At 37.9% G+C, this 21,581-nt stretch overlaps 1 protein-coding gene across 1 annotated transcript; it reads right to left on the reverse strand.

Annotated features, from left to right (window-relative positions):
* Nucleotides 1-7,836: 7,836 nt before the first annotated feature.
* LOC133762195 (ubiquitin-like-conjugating enzyme ATG10) lies at nt 7,837-20,814 on the reverse strand. The gene is made up of 2 exons (XM_062195226.1): nt 20,785-20,814; nt 7,837-8,251 (listed from the first exon to the last, which is right to left on the reverse strand). Exons 1-2 carry the CDS (start codon nt 20,812-20,814, stop codon nt 7,838-7,840), a joined length of 444 nt encoding a protein of 147 aa, XP_062051210.1. The 3' UTR covers nt 7,837.
* Between the last annotated feature and the right edge of the window lie 767 nt (nt 20,815-21,581).

The raw sequence follows: 21,581 nt of genomic DNA on the forward strand, positions 1-21,581 counted from the left end.
TTGACAGATATTTGTATTCAGTTCAAAACTGTGTTCTTTTAAAGTTGAAATTCCAGAACTTAAATTTCATTTTCATTCTAAATTCCCATGTCATGTATGAGTTACATCATGAATGATTGTTGTTGGAAGTGAATTTTTCTGCCTCAATATTCTCCTTTAGCCTGCATTGCATCCAGCCTAGTAAGCAACGTATCCTTTCCAAAGCACTGCTAATTTATGTGGTAGGTTGAGTTGGGTTTTCCTTAATAGGCATCAGGATTAGAGTTGTGTTGTGTGAATTTTCTATGAAGACAATTCAAGAAAAATCAAAATAATGCTCAACAAACAGGGGTCTAATTATTTACACAACTAAAGATGTCAATTTAAACATTTCTCATTTTGCCATATTTTTAATTTATGAAAAATTCAAACTTTCATGAGAGATGATTCTTTTTTGTTCAGTGTTGGAATAATTATTAAGGAGATAATCTCTTTAGAACAGAGGTTTTTCTTCACAATGATAAGATAGAAGATTAATCCCTGATAGGTATGTAGATTCTAACTGGAGGTTAGTCTTATTTACCCCAAGTCCTCAATTCTCACTAAGAAGATGCTATCCTATGGCTCTTACTTGCACTTATACTACCTCCCTCTCAGAAAATCACCATGAATAACTCCATCAATGCATGGAAACCCACTCCTTAATTTGAATTCCCTCTTAGTTGAAGAAATCATCATGCCCTTTGCCACATATACACTGTTTTATCCAGCATTTGTGTTTGGTTCACACTTTTGTCTTCTGAAAATTTTAATCCTACTTCCTCCTTCTCCTTCCTCACATTCCTCCTCCACCTCTCCTCTTCCTCTTCCTATTTTTGTCCCACTTCCCTTTTCCTTTTTCTTCTTGAAATTCCTGAACATAGTCCTTATGACTTTGGTGGCCAGTGATTTTATATGTAATGAAATTTTGATACTTTCTCATTATCTTGATTATACTAATTTTTCATTATTAATTCTATTTTGTCAAATTGGCTTATACACTCCCTAGAAAGGTGTAAGTTAATGTTTAGAAAAACAATTCTTTAGCGAGACAGAAGTCCCATTGACTGTAGAAATTCTTAAATGTTATCTGCATTTCCATGATTATGAAAGAAATATTTATATTTTAAACAAAATAGTATATATATATGTATATATATATATATATATACTTTTATATATATTTATGTGGGCTTATACTTCATGCACAAAATATCTTATTGACTGAAAACAAGTTTTGTAAACTTTGAACAGACTCTGTACTGCTGTCAGCTATAGGACAAAATGCAAACTGAATTCTATTTTCTGAAATCTGTGGGTTCTTGCACATAAAAATAAACATTAAGAAACCACTGTCTTTTAAAGTGCTGACATCATTGAACTTTGTTTCGGATCAACTCCTTTCCTGAAGTTTTGAAAGAAAAAGTAGTTTTGAAATTATTTCCAAAAATTATGCTTTATTGCATAAGAATATTTTTCTGTTATTTACTGGTATTTTTTATTTGTATCCTAGACTTGATCATTAAACTTAGTCAGTTGATTTTGATAAATGGCCATTTACAGAAGTTGTTACTTCCTGTAAGTTTTATCATCTGATTCAATTTTGTCTCATTATCCAACTTTTCAAAATGGTTTTATTTCCTGTCAGATCTTAAGTCATTTTGGGTCTTGGGTAAAGTGGTATGTCAAAATATCAAATCATTCCTTCCATCCATTTTATTTCTATTCTCCAGGGGTTTCAGCAAATGAAGAAGTTCATTTTGGTTAGGTAAGGTTTGCTTGCTTTGAGAATGAAAATCCTAGTGCAGATCACTTACATAGTTTTAAACTAGCAGGAGTTGAAACACTGGGCACCTCCCTGGAAGAAAAGATAGCAGAAGTATTATATTACATGGAAATTTATTCATTTGGGAAGCTGGAACTAATTCACACAATCCATAGCCTCAACAAAAATAGTATTGCAAGCATTACTTCGTAACTAGTGCAATGGTCTCACTTCTAAGTTATTTCTGTATAAAAGACCCACAAAAATAATGAAGCTAGCGATTCAATTTAAGTAATGCACAGTAACTGGAAGAAAAGCACAGGAATTACACAACTTTCCCTCTCTTTGTCCTATATTCTTTTTAATAGTTGCACAGACTTCATGTGATACATAACTTTACAATAGAAAGTTGGGTGGGTCAAGAGCTAAATAGATTTGGAATCAACACTTGTACATAGTTTAGCTTCATCAGAAATATCCTTTAGCTTCTATAACTATTTGGGTTTTTTTTACACATATACAATTAAGCCCACAGAATCAACTAATTACTAATTATTTATTGACAATCTATTAAGTAGAAATAAAAGTTTCAGATTTAAAGTTTGTATTCTATTATTGTTTAACAAATGTGATTTCCTTACTTTCTTTTTGCATAATTAATTTTAAATTTTCATGTAAGTAAAACACTGAATTAAGTAATGATTTCTACTTTATTTGTTATTTATCTTTTTGGAGAAAAGATATGATTGCTTGTTGTAATAGAATTAATGCACCAAGATTCAGAATATGATAACTTACTTAATAACTTCTTTGTGTCATCAAGTAATATATTTCAGTGACTAGTGAGATTGTTAGTACTTCTATGATGTTTTATGTAAAAGGCTCAAACACATTATCCTACATCAGTCATCTTTCCAGAGTTATGCTTTAACCTTTTTGGACCAAGGTGAACTATGGGACACTACCCCAATTAAATAATTTGTGACTATACTCACATTGTACAGCTCATTAACTTATAATATACCAAAAGATAAATAAAAGCAATGAGTATTATCCTCACAAACCTACTTGGTTTTGTTCCATTTCTTAATTTTTTACTTCTCACAGCTGAATATTTTAAATAATGATTCTTTTTCATAACAAACACTAGAAGTGAAGGAGTCAAAGATTTAGGGCAATTCTATCTGCTCTGCTGGCAAAGGAACTACTACCAAGAGTGATACTTTCAACAGCAAATGACAATGTACATCTAAGACAAGTCAGTTGAACGCTCTCCTATTGCTTTGATATCACGTTACCTTTACTTTACTATCAAGAAATTTCAGTGCATGTGAGTTAGCACCAATAAAGAACTCAGAGAGGACAAAAATAACAAAATGTACTGTCAGCTTTGACCATCAAAGGGTATTTTATGTGCAGAAAAAAATCCCTGGCAATAAAGCTGTACTTTCTCTGCAACTTAAGAATGAATTTTTAAGCTTCGTTGGAAAAAAAAATCACAATAAAAATTACATTTACTTAAGTTATACAATGTGATCATTTGATATATTTTGAGAAATAATTACCACTGTCAGTCCAATTAACACACCTAACATAGTTAGTACTTTTTTGGTAGTGATAAACATCAAATCTTTCTTAGAAGAAACTTTAAAAATAGCTATGCCATATGCATGAAACAGTGACATAGTGATAATGTCCCTATGCATGGATGCTTCATCAGACTTGAGCCTAGCTGGTGGATGTTGACAGTATATAGTAGAGACCCAAGGCAGACCGCGATAGAAATGACTTGTGAGTGAACAAGAAAGCCTACTTGTGAGCCAATGAGGTATTCATAAACACAGGAGAAACTCTGCTGTCCTGACCAGTACGGTAGGCTAAAAGCCACGTGTCTTTCTCATCTGATTCCCCAGCTTCCACACTTCTCACAACACGTATTTTCCTTAGTATTGAATGCTTTCTAATGAACACTTAAGCTTTGACCCCCATTCACCCCATTCATTTTTACATTTGCATGTAGAATAAAACCCAAACACCTCTCATTAGCCTCCAAGGTTGTGCGAAGCATGATCCCTGTCTGCCTCTGAGACCTCCTCTCATAACATTCTCTTCACCTGTTAACTACCCTTCTTTTTCTGGAATCTATGATTGTTACTGAATGAAGGCTGCTGATCATCCAGCTCTGTATTTTTCTTAGATCTTTACCTGGTTGCCTCTTTCCATTCTTTAGGTGTTACTGAGTTTTCCAATGTCAGTTTTCTACTTACCATGACCGCTTCATCATTTACAATCATCCTCTGCCTCATTCTATAAACCATGTATTGGTTAAACATCTGCATGATTTTGAAGATAACATTAAATGTCAATGACACAATGGCAACTTGAATGATTCTCCACATTTTCTCTACTGTGTCTTGATATTGACCATATGTTTTTTTTGTTTTTTTGTTTTTTTTTTTTTTAATATTTACTGACTTGAAAGGCAGAGTTAGAAAGAGAGAGAGAGAGCAAGAGGGAGAGAAACTTCCATCTTCTGATTCACTCCCCAAATGGCCACAGTGGTCAGGGCTGGGCAAGAGTGAAGTTAGGATCCAGGAGCTTCCTCTGGGTCTCCCATATGAGTGCTGGAGCCCAAGGACTTGGGACATCTTCCAATGCTTTCCCACTATCTATGGCTATACCATAGTGAACATACCGGATCTCATCTGATCTCGGAAACTTTCCCAGGTGCATTAGCAGGGAGCTGGATTGCAAGTGGAGCAGCTGGGACTTGAACCAGTGCCCATATGGAAATCTAGCATTGCAGGCTGCAGTTTCATCGATTATGTGGCAAAACTGGTCCCTGACCATACAGTTTAATCTTTGGACCCCTAATAACCAGTTGCAATGCAATGCACAGTATTCAATAGGTGATAAATAAATGTTGAATTAAATTCAGTTTCCCTATATGTCTTCTAACTTCACTGACTTCAGATTAAGCATAAAAATAAATAAGATCAAATAGTAAAGCTCCACAATTTTTATGCCCTTGCAGATAGGTTTCTAAAACAAAATTGGCTATCTTCTTCCTCATAGAAACCAAATATCTTGAAATACTGATGGATTTGCATCCATATATTTAGGTGCTAGTGCTGTGTTTTATAATAGCAAAGATTTTTTTCCTTTTTAATACTATTTAATATTATTTTCTGAAGATACATCAATAGGTTATCAGTTTTGGCCCATGGAGCTTCATATATTGTACATTGGTCATCAGTGCAATAGTACTGAGAGGGTGTGGAACCTGTAGAGGTTGTAGCCCAGTGTGAGGTAATGAGGCTCTTGACAGATATGGTGGCCCAGCCATTAACGTTTCAGCATCTGAAACTGTGAGCCAAAATGAACCACTTTTACTTTTAAAAAACCAGGTCTCAGATATGGTATTATAGCAACACAAAAATAAACTAAAACAGAAAAATAGTTTATTTATTGATTTTTAAAAAATTTTTGTTAATGTAAAGATAATGTATATCAGATATTTCATAGGGACAGTTCTAGAAGATAATCATAATTCTTCCATTCACATCTCCCTCTCCCAGACTCCTTACATCCTTCCCTTTTTTCTTTTCACTAATTTTTGCAAAGATATATTTTTAATAAACTATGTAATCACTGGCTTAATACAGCACTAACCATAATAATAAAAAAGTAAAAAGTGGGAAGGCCATACTTTCACAAGAGTATAAAGAAGGACTAATAATGACACTCTTATCATGAGATATCCATTTCATTCCTATACATTTTTTTTGCTATCCATATATATATATATATATATATATATATATAAAATCAAAACTGCCAACAAAGATATTTGAAATTCCTCCTTTCCAATGTGTATCCTTTATTTTTTTGTCTCATAACTTATGACTTTGGCTATTACTACCAGAACTGTATTGAGTAGCATTGGTGAAACCCCTTGCCTACATTGTAGGCCAGACTCATAGTCAGCAGGGATTAGGAATTATCCCACCAATGAAATTCCCTAGTATCACCTGCCCATGAGCTGCAGCAACCTCGGCTCACTTTGTTAAGATAATGCTTCTTCCCTGCTTGTTTCTGTGTACCTTGTTGGGGGATAGGCAGATAGTAATGTGCTATTCCTCCTTGGGGCCAGGTGGGCACCCTGTCCCCCATTAGTACTCCAGGCTGTCTTCAAAATCAGTGTGGTCTCAAGGTTCTCCCTCAGACAATGTCACCAGTGATTTGGGTTGCCACAGAGTCCTCTCACTTTGCTCCAAGACCATGACATCTGATCCTGCTCCCTGCTGCAGGAGTCACAGTGTTGTCCCTGCTTGCTGCTGTGTTTGTGCTGTCTACACTGCTGCATGGTGTATTCTGTAGAATGCTCTAGAATTTCCATGGCAAACTTCTCCCAAATTGTCCCCTGGTAATTCAGTCGCTCTACTTTTCTTCTGTTATCTTCCCTTTCTGAAAATCACCACATCTTTCCCCTATTTAGCCATCTTGGATTTGAGAAAAATACTTTAAAAACACAACAGAACCTATACTTCAAAAATGCACACTCTTTTCCAATTTTCTCTAGGGATGTCCCCATTTAAAATCTTTTTTAAGTACTTCTAGTTTTATTTCATTTGCTGAGTCTATCCTCAACTAATGTGAAATATTGTAGGAATATTAAGTCATCCCATCTTACCATTTTCCCATTAGTGCAATATAAAAGCTAATTATTATGCAGGCATTACTTATAGGGAACTGTTCACTAGCTGAATTTATAACCATTCCTTTTGTTTTTTAAACAGACTTATTTTATATTTGTTTGAAAGCAGAGTCGGAGAGACAGGGAAAGAGAGCTACTACTCACTAGTTCACTCCACAAATGACCATAGTGTCTGCACCAAAGCCAGGATAACGGAACTTAAACCATGTCTTTCAAAAGAGAGGCAGGAACCCAATACCTTGAGCCATCACTACTGCTCCCCAAGGTCTGCATTAGTGGAAACCTACAGTAAAGAGCTGGAGCTACAGAGAGAACCCAGGGACTTATATGTGAGCTTTGAACATCCTAACCAATATCTGAAATGATAGATCAAACACCCACCCCAAACAATGAATTAACTATAAGTACAAGAAAAGTTTTGTTAACTCATTTTTTGTTGTTGTTGTTGTTTTTTTTTTTTTTTTTTTTTTTTTTTTTTTTTTTTTGGACAGGCAGAGTGGACAGTGAGAGAGAGACAGAGAGAAAGATCTTCCTTTTGCCATTGGTTCACCCTCCAATGGCCGCCACAGCTGGCGCGCTGCTGCCAGCGTACCGCGCTGATCCGAAGGCAGGAACCAGGTGCTTCTCCTGGTCCATGGGGTGCAGGGCCCAAGCACTTGGGCCATCCTCCACTGCACTCCCGGGCCACAGTAGAGAGCAGGCCTGGAAGAGGGGCTACCGGAACAGAATCCGGCGCCCCGACCAGGACTAGAACCCGGTGTATCGGTGCTGCAGGCGGAGGATTAGCCTATTGAGCCGCGGCGCTGGCCTTATTAACTCATTTGTACAATATCATAAACGAGCTCCCTTTTTGTGTGTCCCTTTTGTGTATTGTTTTACATATTTCTTCTCATTAGCTATAGGCAACTAATTTTTAGAGCTATATAAATCCTCTTTTAATTTTCATACATTGTCCATTACAATGATAACACAAAGACATTTCTCCACCATTATCCACATTAGGAAATGGGATGTGAAGTGGCCCAGAAAACCATGACCTGCGAGTGCCCTAATGATGTCAGTCTTCTGAGGATTGCACAGTTAGATTCATTTTTTTTCCCTACTTCTATTGATTTGTAGCAAGGGCTACTTTGATGACAAAGGTAAGTGCTTCCTAAGGGGTGGAGCTGGGCACTGACTGGAAAACTGACAAACACGCCAGTGGCCAGCCCAGTGAAGCTGAGAGCCAGTGCAGTGTGCGGTGTGCTGGCAGGACATATGCGAGCGTAGCAGACACTCTGTGAGCTTGGAGCACAGCACGAGGCCCAGGTTTCTCTTCTGACCTTCATGTCCACATGTCACATGTCCTGAGAGGCGGCCTGGGCGTAACTCAGAGGTAGGTTCAGCCCCACCACCGGCCCCACGATGCTCAGCCACGAGGTGATGTAGTTGATGTTCCTATTGATTTTCTGAGGATTCTTTAACACCAGAGTCATGAATTCATTTGTCCTGCAAGGATGAAGTACAAAAAAGGGTTGGCCAAGTATTGAATGCTCCTGCTGGGTGATGGTGTCCCATGGCCCCTGCAGCAGCCGCGTCCTGTAGCACTCGTGGACTCCTTCCCAAATGTCCTCCAGGGTCAAAGGCCGCCCGTCTAAAAAGCTCGCCCTGAAGTACAGCACAGGCACTTGGAAGCTACAGGAATATAAGACGTGATACTCGTATCGTATCTCCTGCAACGCTGCTGCCACCTCGGGAGCTTCGGCGTCATCCTAGGGCAGCTCTGCAGCTTCCTCCATGGGAAGACCCGTCTGTTCGTGGGCAGATGGTCTTGGGCGAGGCACCACAGTCCCATTTTTAATTTGCAAATGCATTTTGCACATGTAGCCATCAGAATAGTCCTGTGTTCCACCACCAGACTAACACACTTCCAAGTTCCTGAGCAGCTGTAGGCAACTATTACAAAGGTACTGGATGATGAGTTCCATGAGTATATAAATAAGAAGACAAATTAAAACTCATCAGTAAGGAAAACCAGAGTGACAAAAACATTTCTCAAACTTAAGTCTTTTGGCTTCAAGACCTATACTTTTCCCTGAAACTAGCATTACTTCCAGGCTCTGGGAGATAACATTGGATCACATATTATTTCATTTTCTATTTCATTATTTTATTGGATAATCTAGAAGTATGAAATTTTGGTTAACATGCTGATATGATTTCATTAATTTTATTAGGAAATTAAAATTATATTCATTTTGTTTTTCTACATGAACTTTCAGGCATTTTTCTCAATCTCAATTGCTAATTAAATAAAGGGGGAAAATTAGGAAAAATGTATATACCAAAATATAGAATGCTTCTGATATCCAAGGGATTGAAAGAGAGGGGGTCGGCGCCATGGCTCACTAGGCTAATCCTCCACCTGTGGCGTGGGCACCCCAGGTTTTAGTCCAGTTGGGTTGCCGGATTCTGTCCCAGTTGCTCCTCTTCCAGTCCAGCTCTCTGCTGTGGCCCGGGAGTGCAGTGGAGGATGGCCCTACACCTGGGCCCTACACCTGCACGGGAGACCAGGAGGTCTCCTGGCTCCTGGCTTCGGATCGGCACAACACGCTGGACCTAGCAGCCAATTGGGGAGTGAACCAACGGAAAAAGGAAGACCTTTCTCTCTCTCTCTCTATCTCTCTCTCTCTCTCTCACTGTCTAACTCTGCTTGTCAGGAAAAAAAAAAAAAAGAAAGAGAGAGGAAAATGTCTGTATACAATTTCTTTCTTGACTTGGACAGGATGACTAAGCCTAGTGTATCTGTAAATCAATTTGAATATATCTTTAACAATCTTTTTGTTCTCCTACTCACACAGCATGTCTACTTTATTGTTAAAGCAATTTCCTGTTTTATGTTAGACATATTTCAAGTTTTGAGTTTATATAGTTTTAGAAATTAAATGGTGATAACAAAAACCATTAACAATATACGTTAAAATGTTGCACATTTACTAATAGACTAACAAATGGTGGATGAACTTTATGCATTAATATGATTATTGAAGACATGAAAACTGCCATGCTATGCATATGTTGCCTAAATATCCACATTTTTTTAAAATAAGATAACTGATATAATTTAAATTAAGTTAACAATTATATTTTACAAAACAAAATAATTCATTAGCTAGATTGCGAAGCTCATTATTTAAATAAAATTACATCTACAATAAACATTTATGTCTCAATTTAAATATATTATAATTTAATTGTATATTTATTGAAAGAGAGACACAAACAGGTAGAGACAGACACAGAGACCTTCCTTAAGCTGGTTCTCTCCCCCAAAATACCTACAACAGTTTGGGTTAACCAGGCTGAAATCAGGAGACAGGAATTAAATACAAGTCTCCGACATGGGTGGCAGGAGTTCAGTTAACTGAGGCATCATGAAATGCCTACCAGGATATGCATTAGCAGGAAACTGGAATAGATCTGATTTATTTCACTTTTAAAAAGACAACATGGTTTAAATCAAGTACTTATTTGTTTAAATATTACTTGTATGAAAGTTAGGCATATAGGTTCATTATTTATTCAAAATGAGAATTTATCAAGTTATTTATGCATAAAATTTTCCCCAAATTTATATTTTTATGTAAATAGAAAAATAAATTCGTTAAGCATCTAAAACATGCTGATATTCTCAAGCTCTATCTTCCAACCTACTTATTGTCCAAGTTATTGCTCCATTGTCATAACAAGTTTCTTGTTAATTTATATTAATATTGCACCTCCTACATAAATGGGATAGTGCCTATAATGTCACTAACTCACTGTCTGATACCTAATAAATTTTACTCATGCATTGACTGCTTAATTTTTATAAAACATTAAACTCTACAAATGTGTCAAAGTAATCAAACATTTTTTAAAACTGTAAATATGAATAACTTAAAATTATTATTTTTTCAAATTTATTTTTTCCTAATTCCCTCCCTCACCCAGCATATTAACCTAAGTAATTTAAGTTTTTACAAAAAGCTTACTCTTTGAAATTATAATAAACAAAAATGGTTTCTGAAACATGCTATTTCTGTGTTATAATCAATTCAACTCCTCTTTATGTAGCATTCAGCCCTGAACAGAATTCATTTTATCTCAGTGAATTTGTTAAGTAGGGGAGAGTTTTTATCTAAAAAGTACTGAGATGGCTACTATAATTATTAATTGGAAGTGCACATTTGTTCCTCAATGGGAAAGAGCAACTAAATGCAGCACAATATCTTATTCAAAATTTTGTTCCAATCCAGCAACCCTGAATTCATTTCTTTCAAGTGTTAAGTATCTGTCCTTCCTTTATCATTATGGTGAATTATATATCAAGATATACCTTTGTGATCTTTTTGAAAAGCATTGGAAAGAGTTCTTTCTTTTCAGTAAAGGACAAAGAATTAGCTTTCTACAATTCATCTTTTAATTAGCAATTTTTAAAAAAGACTGTTTAAAAATATGTGTGTATTTTGAGTGATTAGATCATCCATTGTGAGACAGATGACAAGCAACTAAGCATGCTGAAGTGCTCTTAGAGAACTAGGGTGGTCACAGTCCTTGCTTAATACTTAACAAGCTCTTTATACAAAATCAGAAATAAAATTCTTTATAACATGATACACTGATTTTTGCATAGCTCCTATCAGCCCAATGACTATTTAGGTTATGAACATGCCTAAGGTCCTAGAAGTTGTTCTTTGCTATTTTTTTAATGAAAGATACCTCATATTTGTATGTTGAGAAGATAAATGTTATTAAGGTATCCAAAAAGATATACAGATTCAAAGTAATACTTAATGAACTTCACATGAAATTTTTTACAAAATTAGAAAAAAATCTAAAATTTATATGAAATTACCTAGGCTCCCAAATAACCCAAATCACTTTGGAAAGAAAAACAAAACTAGAGGCATTACAATTTAAGACTTCAAAATACAAGACAAAAATGCACTAATTAAAGCTTTAATTTTAACTCTTTTTAAAATTTATTTTCTTTTATATAAAGAAAACAGATTTCATGTATTTCATATATATACACATATGCAATTTTAAGCCCATAATGATACTCCCTACCATCCTTATCCCTTTCTTGCTTTCTTTTCTTTTTTTAAAAAAAAAATTACAATAACATACTTTGATTTGCTTTATAGACAGGCTTAATCCTCCACTAATTAAAGAATTTGTCAGCAAGTAGAAAATAGAAAGACTACCATTTCACACGAGTGTAGACAAGAGCTATAAACAACAATCAAATCTCAAGATGTCAATTTCTGCCCTAGTCATTGCATTTTTGTATACTATATATATTAGTTGCAAATCAAAGGACATATATAATATTTGTCTTTCTGAGTCTGGCTTATGTCACTAAGCATAATGATTTCCTATTGCACCCATTTCTTTCAAAGACAAGATTTCATTTTTTAAAAAGAATTATGTACTTATTTGAAAGTCAGAGTTGCACAGAAAGAGAAGAGGCAGAGAGAGAGAGCGATCTTTCCTCCATTGGTTCATTCCCCAATTGGGCGCAATGGCTGGAGCTGCACCAATCTGAAACCAGGAGCCAGGAGCTCTTCTGGGTCTCCCGCAGTAGCAGGGTGGGGGGGGCAGGGTGCAGGGGCCCAAGGACTTGGGCCATCTTCTGCTGCTTTCTCAGGCCATATCAGAGAGCTGGATCAGGACTGGAGCAGCTGGGATCCAAACTGGCACCCATATGGGATGCCAGCACAGCAAGTAGCTGCTTTGCCAACTATGCCACAGAGCCAGCCCCATGGATTTCATTCTTTTTATGACAGAGTAATATTCTATCATGTATATGCACCCCATTTCCTTTATGTAGTCATTAGTTGATGGACATCTTTGCTTATTCCGTATCTTAGCGATTGTGAATTGAGCTGCCGCAAACATGGAGGTATAGATTACTTTCATATGCTTATTTGATTTCCTTTGGATAAATTTTCAGCAGTGGGCTGACTGGCTCATATGGCAGATCAATTTTCAGATTTTTGAAAAAGCTCCATCCTTTCTATTATTATTATTATTATTATTATTATTATTATTATTTTGACAGGCAGAGTGGATAGTGAGAGAGAGAGACAGAGAGAAAGGTCTTCCTTTTTGCCGTTGGTTCACCATCTAATGGCCGCTGCGGCCAGCGCATCACGCTGATCCAAAGCCAGGAGCCATGCGCTTCTCCCGGTCTCCCATGCGGGTTCAGGGCCCAAGCACTTGGGCCATCCTCCACTGCCTTCCCGGGCCATAGCAGAGAGCTGGCCTGGAAGAGGGGCAACCGGGATAGAATCCGGCGCCCTAACCGGGACTAGAACCTGGTGTGCTGACGCCGCAAGGCAGAGGATTAGCCTGTTAAGCCATGGCGCCGGCCCATCCTTTCTTTCATAATTGTTGAGCTACTTTACATTTCAACCAACAGTGTAGTAGAATACCTTTTTCTCCATGTCTTTCAAGAATGTGTTATCAGTGGCATCCATGAGGAAAGCACTTTATAAGAAATCAGACAATTAAATTCAGTATCTAGCTAACAAAGATCTAGTTTAGTCTAGCCCCTATTTTTCCTCCTGTTAAGATAAATGGGGTTGGGGCCAGTGCTGTGGCATGGTAGGCTAAGCCTTCCTATGTGGCACTAGCATCACATACTGGCAGCAGTTCATCTCCCAGCTGCTCCTTTTCCAATCCAGCTCTCTGCTTATGGCCTGGGAAAGCAGTGGAAGATGGCCCAAGTGCTTGGGCCACTGTACCTGTGTGGAAGATCTGCATGACATTCCCTGCTCCTGGCTGTGGATTGGACCAGCTCTGAACATCGCGGCCATTTGGGGAGTAAATCAGTGGATGGAAGACTTCTCTCTGTCTCCCTCTCTCTGTCTGTAATTCTGCTTCTAGAATAAATAAATAAATCTTAAAAAAAAGATAAATGGGATTTTAACATTCAGACTTCACTAGACACTCTGACACACTCAAAAATGTAGTAAAATTGGAACACCAGTCCCTTGTGGTAAAAGCCTGGGGAGAGGGGTTTGGAGCTCTACTCAGGAAGTTGTCCCCCATCTCAGCTATAAACCAAAGACAAAAATCTGCGGAGGAAATGGAGATAAAGATGGACACACTTACTTAGAAAACTGGTGGAAACCCATTGTGTAGGCAGCCCTTGGACAAATCAAGGCCAGTCTTGGCTTGTGGCGTTCTTGGGATAAGAAAGTCACATACCCCCATCCTGAAGGAGGATGTTAATCAAGAACATTCTGTTAAAATTATCTGTGTTACCAGAGATCCGATAAGTTGCTTTCATATGCTGTTATCTTTTGTGCTTCTTTGTGCTGGTTATGTATAAATACCACCGAGACATTGGAATAAACGAGTCTTGATCAGCCTTGTTGTCTTGGCTCCATTCTCTGCGATCTCTTGTCCCTATTTTCAGTCCCTCTCCCTCCCTTAGGTTCCGTTGGACTGGTGCGGCTGGCCTGCACACCATTGCACTGAGAGAAGCAGACAGATAAAATAGTCTGTCTCTGGGGGGAGCAAAGACACATAACTATAGGTGTGGAAGTACCAGAAGCATATGAAATCAACTGTCAAGCCCAAAGGACCCAGTAGACTGGTGATATGTCAGAGAAACAGCACATTCCCAGTCTAGGTCATCAGTCTAACCATGGTGAGTAACAAGTCATACCAGAATATTTTTGTAAGTTGCAAAAAAAAAAAAGTCTTTAAACCATATCTGATCTGCCACTGAAAGTTAAGATACAGAGCTGAGAATGAAATAAAGCTTCAGAAAGCTTCCTGGACAAGCTAGTCTTTAAATAACTCACCACATTAAGGGCATAGCTGAAGTTAAGATGCATTCATTTCTAAGCAGTATGCTGTGTATCTTGATTTCTAGTGTCAGAGAAAATGTTCAGCAGCCAATAAGAAATTACAGAGCCCATGCAAAGGAAAGAATAAACCACAGTATGGTAACACATTAGTTCACAACACCAGATTCAAATATGACATATACTTTGGAAAAACAAGGGCATTAATATCACTTTGTTATGTTAAAGGTTATCCTGGAAGTGTGCAAGTTCAAATGTGAAATTTCATCAGAGAGATGGAAACTATAAGAAGGAAACAAATACAAATGTTATAAACTAAACAAAATAAACACATTGTCAAGAGTAAGGAATGCTTTCAAGATAGCTCCTTAGTAAGGCCCAGAACAGCTGTGGGAAGAATTAGTGATCTTGGAGATAGGTAAAACTTAGAAAAACTTAGAGATAACCAAGAGTGAACAAAAAATAAAAAAGAACAGAATTCATAAGAGCTATGAAAAAAAACAGCAAATATTCTAATATATGAACAGTTGAAATCCCAAAAAGAAAGAAAAAGACAGCACAAGGAAGAAATATTTGCAGAAACAAATGCCTGATTTTTAATGACTGTTAGCAACCCTGGGAGATTTTGGCTCACTTGCAAATTGACAAGAGATCAATGTACAAGCTGGGAAAGGTTTATTGGGGACCAATACTTGCAGAGACAGCATGGCAGAAAGAGGTTCTACCAAATGGGTCTCTGCTGGGAGCTGTGCAGATGCTTTTATGGGGTTGAGGAGTCACAGTGGTTCCTCTGTCACACATGGCACTTTGATCTGCCCCTGGCCTGCAGTTCTGGCTAGTGTTCCTCACCATGGAAAATATTGATTTGCATCCAGCTCAATGTTCTGTTCTGGTGGTGTTGTATTTTTCACCCATGATATGTTCAAAATAGTAGGTCACGACTAGTAGTTTGTTCACTACTGACTGCTACACAAGAAGGTCACATGTGGGTCACTCTGGGATATTCTTGGCAAGCATGCCCATTGAGGAAGTCCCTAACAGGGAGGTTGGGGGGGGGGGTCTTTTGTGGTTCGAGTCTTGCTGCTCCCAGCTTCTGATTGTCTTGGGACAGTAGGTGGAGACACTTCAGGTCAGGAGGGACTGCGTTTGCTGAATCCTGCTTTTATCCTATCCCAAGAGCAAATGACAATATCATCAAGCTAAGAGATCACTAAGAGAATGAAACCCACACACCCATCTGGCCATAAGATATTTGTTTAAATACCTAAAAAGAAAAGACAAATATGTCCCCAATCTGTCTGAAAATGAAAGATGTGTTTCAAGGACTGATACAGTAGTAAAAAAGGCAGCTGACTTCTTGTCAGAAACTATGCTAGCATAAGTCATTGGAGTCACTGATTAAAGTACTAAAAACAATCAAAATTCTGCTAGAATTCTTCATTTAGCAAAACTATGATTTTAAAAATAGATCTGAAAGATGGACTTTATAAAACAAAATTGATAATTAACCTTAGATTTATACTACAAAATTTTAAAGGAAGATTATTTTATTTTATTTTATTTTATTTTATTTTATTTTTTTTATTTTTTGACAGGCAGAGTGGACAGTGAGAGAGAGAGAGAGACAGAGAGAAAGGTCTTCCTTTGCCGTTGGTTCACCCTCCAATGGCCGCCGCGGTAGCCCGCTGTGGCCAGCGCACCGCGCTGTTCCGATGGCAGGAGCCAGGTGCTTATCCTGGTCTCCCATGGGGTGCAGAGCCCAAACACTTGGGCCATCCTCCACTGCACTCCCTGGCCACAGCAGAGAGCTGGCCTGGAAGAGGGGCAACCGGGACAGGATCAGTGCCCCAACTGGGACTAGAACCCGGTGTGCCGGCGCCGCAAGGCGGAGGATTAGCCTGTTGAGCCGCGGCGCCGGCAAGATTATTTTTACGTGGAAGAATATTATACTACACAGAATTTGAATTTATACACACAAACACTGAACACTAAACAAATTATGATAAAATAATATTTATTTTCTTGATCTAGAAGTATAACTGAAAGTAATAGCAATGTACTGTGTACTTCTGGCATAGACAGAGAAAATCTAAGCAACAGTAACAAAGGGTAAAAAAATGAGGAATATTGTGTCATTTTAAGAATGACTATATGTGCATCACTATAATAGTACTTACAGTACACCTTTATCAAGATATATATATATATATATATATAATATGTCACTAACTTTAAAATAAGAATTTAAATTTTTAAAAAAGTTATCAATAATTAAACAAAAATGGAATGAAATGTAAACAGAAAAATGTTAAATTACTCTATGGATGTAGCAAAATAGGATAAAATAAATAAAAGCAGAGCATATAGAAAACATCCAAAAAAGTGTTAAGTTCTAACTTCTTCATTACAATAATTACTGTAAAGTCTCCATGCACCAATCAAATGACAGAGATAGGTAGATTAAGTAAAATATAAAACAAGGCAAAATCCTACTGAAAGACCCAAAGCTGGCGGGGTCCTTGGTAGCACCCTGGGGACCCAGAAATTCAGACTCTGGACACCGGCGATGCAAACAGCAAGAGGCGGTTTATTTACGTTTTGCGCAAAATGGACCCCTCCCTCCTGAGAGAGTGAGGTACTGGACAAGGGTTACAGGCAGTATTTAAAGGCAAAAACCACAAAGTTATCTTAAGCAAGTGATTACAAAGGGGAAGGGGGTTTTTGTTTACAGTAATTTCACTTATCTTAGTATACAGCAGTTCTGCTTATCTCAGTACACATCAGTTTTACTTATCTTAACCATTGCACAAGGGGGGTTTCCAAACTGCTATTCCCTGTTATCTGCTAAGTTGCAGTTTCCCAGAAACTGACCTTTCTTGAAACTTCCTAGTTTTTTTAGCAGGTAAATTTTCAGAAGTCCTTCACTACTATGGGCTGCTAAGAAAAACAAATTAAGTTTAAAGGCGCAGAAAGATTTAAAGTAGGGAGTGGAGAAAGATGTGCCATGCAAAAATACTCATTGACAGAAAATTGAAGTAGCCTTCATAACAAGGAAAATTATCAGAGATAAAGAAGGACAGTATGTAATGATAAAGACATATCAATTCTAAATGAGACTGTATTTTACAATAGGACTTCCAAGTGCATGACAAAAAAATATTGGAACTGAAAGGAGAAACAAAACAATGTGCAAATTATATTTGGGATACTTCCATGCTCCATAACTGGAAAAAAATCAGTAAATGACAAAACACACACAAAAGCAGCATTTGAATGGCCTAATCAGCATTCTCATTCAATTTGACTTAATTAACATTTAAAAACACACCATGTAAGAGTAGCCCTCCAGTGTATGTAGAAATTCCACAAGATAGATTATATTTTGGACCAAAAAAAAAAAAAACCCTTAATATAGTTAATTAGAGAAATCATACAAATCAAATTATATGTTGGAACAGATTTAATTCTAAAACATCAAAAAAAAATAACCTTGGAAAATCACCCATATATTTGTCAATTAAAATAACAGATGGGTCGAAATAAATTCTTAAGGAGGAATTAACTGTTTCCTTATTAAACATTAAATTATTTTGAGCTAAATGAACATGAAACATTGACACAAATAAACAGTGATTTTATATAAATGTGTAGAATTGCATTCTTATATTAGAAGAGAAAAATGGGGTAGATTAATATTGCCTCAAGGTCCTTGAACTACTTGTAATATAAATTGACCAGCAGTCAACTTTCAACCCAGACAATGTTATTTGGGGGCTTATACTGTAGTACAAGGGAGACAGCAAGGTGGGAAGAGGTTCCACCATTAGGGTCTGCAATGTGAGTTGGACAGGTGTTTTTGTTAAGTTGCAGAGGTATGGATACACCGTTGGTCTCTGGCTTATTCCCCTTGAAAAACAGTATTTCAGTGTGCACTAGGCATGGATTTCTGTGATGGTGCATTTGTTTCTTTTGCATGCAACACACTGAAGATGGTGGCATCGCTCACTATCACCTCCACAGGAAACTCATATAGCCATGGTACTGGGCAATTCGAGGCATGCCCATGGGACAGCAGGGAATCTTTTGCATTAGAGCTTGTCATTCCTTGCTCCTGATTGGTTTGGGGTGGAGTGGAGAGTTCTGTTGTAAGACCCCGAAAGGTGTCTCACGATCCGAACGACCCCAGATGCACGAATTCCACTCCAATCGATGCAAAGAGCATGAGGAAGTTTATTACATCTGCGCAGATGGGCCGTCTCAGTAACACCACAAAGCAGTGCAGAGAGAACGACCCCGACCATCAATTGCCCAGAGTATTTAAGGCTTAAAACCAGAACATTAGCATATCTCCACAGCATTACAAAAAATCACAAGGTAAAGGGTTTTTACAGGGTAAAGGAACAAAGTACTTGAGCAAGCACAAATACGGGGTCATCAGGACATAGGTTGGGTACATTTTCGGTCAACTTCTGCTTTTATGGTTCCCAAAAACTTAACATAGCTCCTAAAATAATTATCACATGCTACAGGTTCAACTAAAGTTCAATTATCTCATAAAAGCATTTTGCAAGCCCAGCCATTTTGTACAGAAGCAGAACAATATGCAGTTAGCTCAAGCAACTCCATTTTAACCCCAGCCTGCCTTATTTTCTCATTGTGACTAGAGATGGATACGTTAGAGGTAGGAGATGACTATGTGGTTGGGTATGTAGGGACTTGATCTTGTGAGTATCATTCATATCCTGTCTCAAAATCAATAATCTTTGCTTCCCTTCAAGAACTTAGAATGTGGAAGAACAAATTTAACCCAAAGGAGAAGAGGTGAAATACACAAAATAAGAGTAAGTTCAATAGCTTAATAATACAACTGTCACTTAAAATGATATGGAAAACTAAAGAAATCAAGACATAACTTCTTAAAAAGACTACTGAAATTAATGCTAGAAAAAAAGAACACATAAAATGGCTAATAACAATGTTAAAACAGAGGGCATCATTTCAGGTCTCATAGACACAAAAGGAAAAATAAGAGAATGTCTATAAAACAACAAGTTGTCAATAACTTTGGCAAGTTAGATTAAATGACTCAAGCTTTTTCAAAAATGAAAAAATGCCAAGATTAACTTAGAAGAAATAAAAATTCTGGATAATTTTTGGTCTACTACATATATTTAGCTTGTGCTTAAAAACTGTGTGAAAATTAAATCTGCATTTTTAAACTGACATATAGCGATTATACATAACTATTAATTACAGGGCACCGTGTGATAATTTTGTACATGTATACAATGCATAATGATCAAATAATGGCAATTTGCATTTCTATCTCCTCAACAATTATCATTCTTTTGTGTTGGGAATTTTAGCACTCTTCTCTCTCAGTTCTTTGTAAAATATATAATAACCTGTCATGAACTGTAGTTATCCCACTGTGATGTAGAACATGAGAATTTATGCATCCTATTTAATCATATTTTAATACATGCTATCCAATCTTTATCCTCCATCTTGTCAAAGCTTAGATAGTTTCACAGGAAGCTTTACTAAAGATCTAAATAAGAAATAATACAATCTCTACTCTATAAATTTGTCTTGTTATTGGTTAAACTAAAAAGGTCATTTAAAATTAGCATAATTTTTATGAAAGAGATATGTAGAACAGTGCTCTAGAAGATATCAACTGTTGTTTCATGACTTTTCTTGGTTAAATATATTTGGATGAAATAATTTGAAACTCACTTTATAAGAAGAGTTCTGAATCTTCCAAATTGTGTGTGTGTGTGTGTTTTTAGTCTTTGCAAAAATTATTTGACAAGTGAGTCATTTGTATCTATTGTGGTTTTTCGATAGTAATTAGAAGAAATCCAATTGAACCTAGATTATAGAGCAACTGGGAGGTTCTGGGGACTGTTGGCTAATGATGATTGAGGAGTTGATATGCTACCATGAAAGGTTGTTCTCTCCCTTGTTTTTCTCAATTTTAGTTCTGATATCTTCAAATTAGGATGCCATATTGTACCTGGTTGGATCTGAGTTATTGCCTCCATTCCTTGTGAAAGCATCAGCTTTGATCCAATCATACTGACTGGGTTATGAATGTGAAAGAATGGATTTATAATAGACAAAATGAAAAGGACAATTTCAAGGGAAAAAACTTGACAGACTGGCATTCAGTTACCAGGTAGGGACAAAACTCATCAAAAGACCTGATTTCCATTTTTCCATCCTGTCTGGCCTGTTCACGATGAAACAAAGGGCCATCCCTAAGGGTGGGATGGGTGGTTGTTTTCACAATAAGCTGTAAGATCAGGAAGAGCTCCCTTGTTGTTCTCATGGTAAGTTTGGAGATTCTGAAGGAAGGAGGAGGTCTGTTCTTGCTGGAGATAGCATGCAAGTGTTTTGCACCCTAGGTACCTTTGAGACCACCCTGACTACCAACTGACCCATCTGAGTCCTCTCAAAAGGACAGCCATGGCCACGGCCCAGCCAACGGCAGAGGAGAGTGGGCAAGGGAAGGGACTTCTGCCACCCCTAAATCTGCACAAGCCTCCTAGGAGAGCCCAGCCAGTATCTGCCCCGGCCACCCTCTCCTCCCCAATTACCCCACCACTGACCCAGTCCTCACCATGCTTGTTGCTGTGGGTGATCCTGGACTCAAAGAGTCTGCTGTTTTTAAATAGTAGCCTCAACAGATGCCCGTCTCTTTGGGAGCAGGGTGGGGAGTTTGCAGGGCCAGCACAGGTTGAGGGCAGGACCAAGGGAAGGGACCCAGGCCCTCAGGGTATTGGGGAGAGCGCATAGTTAAGGCTGAGGCAAGTGACAAGGATCTGAGGGAGAAAAGGACTCAAGTAAAATCCAAGCAGTAGCTTCCAATGTCGGAAGGTCTGGCATGTGGCTGAGGACTCTGACAACCCACCCTGGTGAGAGAAGCAGCGGCTGCATCGCTCCATGCCTGTGGTGGAGAAGGCGGGAACAATGGAGCAAACAGCCCCTGTGGGCCTTCCGGTGGGGTGCAGGCCACACACCAGTATCATGATGGAAAACGGCAAGCACCACAGTCAGGTCTCTGACCCCTAAACTGCTGCCCTTCTGGATCCTCCCCAACTTGGGAGGCCTCTTGTGCTGTGAGAACTCCACACGTTCCACACCCAGGGGGACGTGTGTTTCCCTGGTGAGAGGGGGGACTCACACTGCAGAAGGGTCTCCTCCGAGGTCACCCCTGTGTGGAGCAGAGCAAGAG

Source organism: Lepus europaeus, chromosome 1 (genome assembly GCF_033115175.1).
Source record: "Lepus europaeus isolate LE1 chromosome 1, mLepTim1.pri, whole genome shotgun sequence".
Taxonomy (NCBI): Eukaryota; Metazoa; Chordata; class Mammalia; order Lagomorpha; family Leporidae; genus Lepus; species Lepus europaeus.